This window comes from Apteryx mantelli, chromosome 18, assembly GCF_036417845.1.
Source record: "Apteryx mantelli isolate bAptMan1 chromosome 18, bAptMan1.hap1, whole genome shotgun sequence".
NCBI lineage: Eukaryota > Metazoa > Chordata > Aves > Apterygiformes > Apterygidae > Apteryx > Apteryx mantelli.
Window position 1 is genome coordinate 5,528,138 of NC_089995.1, and position 6,194 is coordinate 5,534,331.

Genomic DNA, 6,194 nt, shown 5'->3' on the forward strand with positions numbered 1-6,194 from the left:
CTTTCAGGAACAGTATAAATTTGTATACGAGGTTGCACTGGAATACTTGAGTTCCTTTTAGCCGAGCAGAGGGAGGGGAGTCCCCCAAAAGCCAGAGCCCTGTCTCTGGCAGACACTCTCTTCCCCTCTCCCACACTGGAAGACAGTAACAAGTGTGGGAAGGAAAAACTCTCCTTCCCGGAGCCAGAGACTGCGACTGCACAGACCTCAGCGCCGCTGGGAGGGCGAGACGATGCCTGTGTTTGCTGCTGCCTGCTTTCTATCGGAGCCTCTACCGCTTCTCAAATAACCTACCGGACCGATTCGCAGAACGGGAGACAGGCTGCAAGACTGGACTTTCTGATCCCCTCTGACTTCTCCTCTCCTCTTTTGGATTGTATTTTTGCTCTCCTCGCTACGGAGTGGAGAAAGAATGAAACCCCGAGGAAATTCTATCTTTTAAATGTCTCCTTTTTAATTTGTGATTTTGCTCTCAAACCCCAGTCTTGAAATTTTGAATTTCATGCAGCAGTCATTTGGGAAAAATGAGATATAGCCATAGGGGATACAGGAAACTTTTTGTTACAGTTTGTCTACCTTCTCTGTTTGGGTTTTTTTTGTTCTTTGTTTTGTTTTGTTTTTTTCCAAATGTAAAGGCCAACACCAAAAAAAAAAAATAATGCTGGAGTTCTCTTCCCATATCCAGTTCCTTTTAGCATGCAGATAGACAGCGGAAATGAGAAGCTGTTCGTGTATTCACTGCCTCGGCTTCTGCACAAATGTTTCCTCCCAGTTTCTGCTGGACTCCCAAGGCTGTGCCCAAGCCGGTTACATCTCCCTGGTCCATGTTCGTTTCAGGGCTGATGAAGCAATATCATTAAAGAGTTTCACAGCCGCTTAACCCTTAAAATTAAACACTTACATCAAGCAAATTGCATTTGTCTCGCAACTTTGGTAACTTTGTTACCGTATTTTTGAAGAATTTGCTGGGGTGCAGTGGGTCTTTAAAAAACAAGGTATAAAGTCAGTACTTATTGGTTATATATTATGTGTTATTATTTTTTATTTATTATTTGTATTGCTGTAGCACTTAGGAGCCCTAGTCACGACAGGACCCAATTGAACTAGGCACTGTGCAAACAGAGAACAAAAAAGGTTCCTGGTCACAGAGCTTAAAAATCTGGAGGTAATCTTAAAGTTGTGTTTGATCAAGATTTCCTCACTATTTCCAACCTGTTGTACTGTCAGATGTAACTGAGCAATTTATCCAGATTTCCAGGCCCTGCAAACTTAAGAGTGGTAACCCATCCAAGCTGTAGGAAAAGCGATGTACCTACACAGAAATCTATAGTGACGTGCGTTAAGAAATGCATTAGACCAGCACAGCAACTTTCCATCTTAAGCAAAACAGCTTTTGTTTTGTGCTGCAGAAATGCCTGTGCAACTCTATTTCTTTGAAGCAAACGGCAGATGTGTTTTGCCACGGTTCTGGATCTTACTCTGACTTCTTTGCAGCTAAGAAATTGCTTTTCCAAAAGAGTATAAGTAAGTAGTTAATCATTGAGGTCTGCAGGGTAATCTCAGAGAAAAAAAGAAAATGTAAATGAACAAGACCTTACAATATTCAGTATTTCAGTTTAGTCATTTATTTATATAGAGGTACGGGAATATGAGATTGCTCTCTATGTAAATCAGATCCTGGGAGAGGTAGGTTTCTTCAGATACAGACTTTCTAAAAGCTAGACTGAAGGTGAGAGTTTAAGAAAATTCCACTTTCTGACCACCCCGTAGTTTTCTGCTCTCGGGTAAATACTCAGAGACTGTGCCATGAGCTCTGTCATGTCAATGTCTGACATAGAGAATGCCAGAAGTTCAGAAAATGTTGGTAATTCCATACGTGAATCCAAAAGACCTCTCTGATTCCTTGTCATTCTTTTTTTAATAGTCATACCTCTGCCTTGACAGTGAAGGGAGAGAATTATTAAAATTGATGAAAACAACTCTCAACTTAAACACACCTGTACCTAACTGAACAGTTACCATCTCTGCCAGGACCTGCAAAAATCTAAGAGAAGATGCTGGGTATTTGCAAACAGAACAGGAAAATAAAAGGCAAGCAACACTGTGATGTAAAAAAGAGCAGGAAGGCAAAACAGTAGTGTTTTGATTAGAGGTGTCTTGCTGCAGCAGTGTAGGTCAGTAGTCGGGTGCCAGTTGCAGAGAAGAGGGGAGTGAGCACTGATCCTGGGGCAGGATTTTTCCACAGCTGCCTAAGCAGAAAGAAGCTACAAGTCAGCAAGGTGTTTCTGAGTTCCTTCAGTCCAGAAAGCCAGAGGGAATCAGCCCGTTTTCCAGTCCCTAACGCCTCTAAAGAAAAGGTGCTGTGTGCTTCGACACAGTTGTCATGGCCAGGCTGTCTCTTCTTTGAGTTATTTCTGGACTATTTGCTTTTCGGTTATGTTCTCAGCTTTTTTTATAACATGAGTCATCCTAAGTGTCATTCAGTGTTGTCAAAGTGTACCCAGAGATGACCAAAGTTAGTTGGATGCTATGAAAATATTAATTAGTATTTAGCTTTCTGTTAATTTTACACGGAAGCTAACAATCCAGTGGAAAAAGAGGTTCCTCTCATGAATTATTGAAAGACTAGCTAAAGCAGTGAGGTATAATAGCAGGGATAAAAAGAATGTAGAGGTAGAAGAAATGATAATATGACTGAAATGTGAGGTGTAGGAGGTAGTTCCAGGCTTAAGAGTAGCATGAAAGAAAGTGGATTAAAACACCAGAGGAGAATGCGTGGAGCGAATGTGCATGGAGAGAAGCAAGTGTCAGAAGAACAGAGCAGAATAGCGCTGCAGTGGAGTTGTTTAAGGCTTTGAGGTAGGTTTCAGTGTATTTTCATGGTATGAAAAATGCTGCTAAAGAGTCAGGCCCGTGTATCAGCTGCCCCACAGCAGTTTGCCGTGGGCATGCTTTGAGCCCTCTGCAAATACAAAGCTATGTTAGCATGAACTTCAGTGAAAGATGGTTAAGCAAAGTTCTACCTTGTGTTTGTAATGGATGAGTAACACAGATGTTGCCAGTTAGCACAGCCCAGCTGATGGACAGAACTTCCTACGTGGTAACTCAGTTGTGTGTCTTGACCTTCTTCTGATTTTCTGCCTACAGTCAGTGTGGGAAGATGCTGAGCAAATGCCACAGGTTGTGTTGTCCGTAGACCCACGCTGTTGTGTTGGCATGGAGTTGGCTGCTTCTGGGGGCCTGGCTCTGCTCTGTGTTGGCTGAGGGATCTTTATGCTGTTCGTCCCTGCACAGTGCGTGTATGCTCTGCCTGAAATAATGATGAAAGGAATTGTGTGGAAAAAGAAAAGAACCGCCTCAGTTTAAATAACCTTACCGCCATGAGGTTATTTAAACCATAGAGAACAGCACATAGCACAAAAAGTAATGTGTTTGAAGCAAGGTTATGGGTGTTGGATTTGTTTTCACTGGGAGAGAGATGTGAGTTGAGATAAAGGAGACTTGTCTCACTCCTGAAAGGATTAATAGTCAGTGGGGAGTAGAGTTGGTCGAAAAGATAGAGAAGATTGAATTTAAAACGGGGAAAATAACGATATTGACAATATCTTATTGGTCATAATGAAGACAGATTTACTCCTGTTCAGATATCTCCAGGGTCAATGGACCATTGTTTATTAATAGCACAGTATTGGTCTAAATTCTAATCTAAAATTCAGGGAGCTAGAAATAATTGAAGAAGGGTGGCAGGGAACTATCTCATACAAAGGATAACTAACATCTTAAATTGTTAAGGGATGTAACTGAAGCAAGGAATTCCAGAAATATCTAGAGTGGCTGCTGGAGAAGGAAGACCCTGAGTTGTCTGCAGGAGAGAGATAGAGACCAAAAGCCCTAAAAGGTACAGTAGGCTTGACAATTGTTTCAATTTTATTTTTATTCTTTTAGTTAAGAACTCCTCAGGAGCTGTGTCATATGCTGGCACCTTTTTTTTTTTTCTTTCCTCCAAATGATCTGTAAGGAGAAGGTGTCTGACCTTTCCTGTATAGGGACTTGAGGTACTGGCTCATGCTCTCCCTCAACCCATGCCTGCGTACAGTCTGGGAGAGCACTGGATGGCAAAGCACAAGATACGGACAAGCTGACAGTTCCGCAGTATAGATTATTGCATGCCAAGTTTTGTTTATTAATACAGAAAAGAAACCTTGCAAGGGAGCACAGTGTATATATGAAAGTAGCTGAACTGGGACCTTTGGTAGCAAGCAAGCAAATGGGAATTGGTAATTTTGGTCATGTCTACAGCTTGACACAACTGGTGGGTTTTGACCAGGAAAGTCTCTGGACTATGTTAGTAGGAGGCGCTTTGGTGACTGAAGTTCTGTAGCAAAGTTGCATAGAGTTGCATGAAACTTCATGTCTGCCTTTGCCATGCTTAGCTCCAACCAGTTTTATTAATGCACTGTTAGGTCCCACTTACTTTATTCATATTTTAGCCATTTATATTAGCTAGAGTTGTCCACCTTAGTCTGCGTGCAACAGGCATTTAGCAACGAAAGCTTTCAACATGCCTAGAAGAGCTGTAGACTTCGTGGCCTTTTGGCCCTGAACCAAGCCGCTGTTCCTAGATCCCATCACTCCTGGCCAGCCCCCTGCCCACATGCACACACACTTGAAGAGAATGTCCAGGTAACTCCCCAAAGTAGACAGAGATTTGGGGAAATGCCTGTGACCCCTAATTGGTCTGGTCCATGTAGCTCTGTGGGGCAGGGAAGGAGATCGCAAGGTGTAATTTCTGCCTAGTGAAGCACGTGTTTGTGTGTCAGGAGCTTCCAAGCTTTTATCTGGGATCTGTAAACTTTCTATAAAAAATGCCTAGTGGCAATGTAGACCCACAATAGCAGATTTAAGCCTGCAGATGGTAGACTTTTCTTTTTCTATTTACTTTTCACAGGCCCTTTAGAAGTAGTTTGTGGGATTTCCCCTAGGAATCCACAGACCATGGATTGCTGGTCACTGCTCTTGATGTCCTGTAGAGTCAGGCAAGGAGACAGGCTCCTCCAGAAAGTGCTTCAGAAGGCAGTTATACTAATTGCCATGTGGAAGAGAAGGGAAGGAGAAGAAATCTCCTTTGGGAGAAAAGCAAACACTGGAGGAGAAGGCAGATTAAATGGAGTCCTGAAACAGGTAGGAAACTTGCACCTTGTTCCGTCTCTCATTCTTGAACAGAGCTACTTTATATCTCTTATTTTTCTGAGTTCATGCCAAGACCATAAAAACAGGTAATACCACATTTCACCCTGTGGAGCTCTCTAGAGACCAAACAGTCAGTGTAACAGAGGGAATAAATCCTGAGGGACAAACATAAAAGAAGACTTGCTTGAGAGAGGAATCTTCAAATACAAGGTGTCTTTACCAGTCACACTTGCAGAATTTGTAACAAGTCATCACAGAGCAATGCAAAGTCCTGATGTATTCCCATACAAGCAATATGAGGGAAACATAGCCCTCAGAAAGCTTCACTGTCCTGTAATGAATTTAAATAATCTAGTGTATTACATTTTAGCACAGTTAAGTTCGATAATATATCTGGCCATTGCAAGGGGCATCTCAAGAGCTTGATGTGAGCTTGCCATGTTTTCGTCTGGGATTCATTCAGTTGTTTTGAGTTTACGAATTTCTATGAATTCCAGTTTGTTAGAAACATAAATGGGGCCACATGACAAAAGTTGTTCAGCATGACCACTGCCTGTGGGTCCAAAATTCAAGGTATTTCTTAGAAGACTGTGAAAGAGTAGAACAAATTACTGCATTTTTCCTGCACAGACCTTTTCAGGAGTAGAAACTGGGAGAGCCAGCTAATCAAAATTTGGCACACGGAAGTGAGTATAAGAATTCTGTTAATCCTCCTGTGTTCATATTTTAGATCTAAATGTTCTATAGCCATACATGGACGATGCATATTTTAAAAATGCAGGTGCCCTTCCCTTCCCTGTTTCCAAAAATGCCTACAGCTCTTCCTTCAACAAGGACCAGTAAATAACATATCAAGCAAAGCCCATCTTCTGCAGTTTTGGGGAGGGCCACTAGGAAAATCTATCGTGTATTATCTGTTAATTAGCTTGGAAAAGGTATCAGTCGTCTCACTCCTAATATATATACTTGAAGAATGTACAATTTGCTATAAGAGTCGAGATAAA

General features: G+C 41.9%; 1 protein-coding gene across 1 annotated transcript in view; it reads left to right on the plus strand.

The window, feature by feature from the left end:
- Positions 1-920, plus strand: part of PTPRT (protein tyrosine phosphatase receptor type T) — a 342,887-nt gene extending 341,967 nt beyond the window's left edge. The window contains exon 31 of the mRNA XM_067307983.1: positions 8-920. Coding sequence (XP_067164084.1) covers positions 8-61 — 54 coding nt within the window. The 3' untranslated portion in view covers positions 62-920. The remainder of the gene's footprint in view (positions 1-7) is intronic.
- Positions 921-6,194: the final 5,274 nt, after the last annotated feature.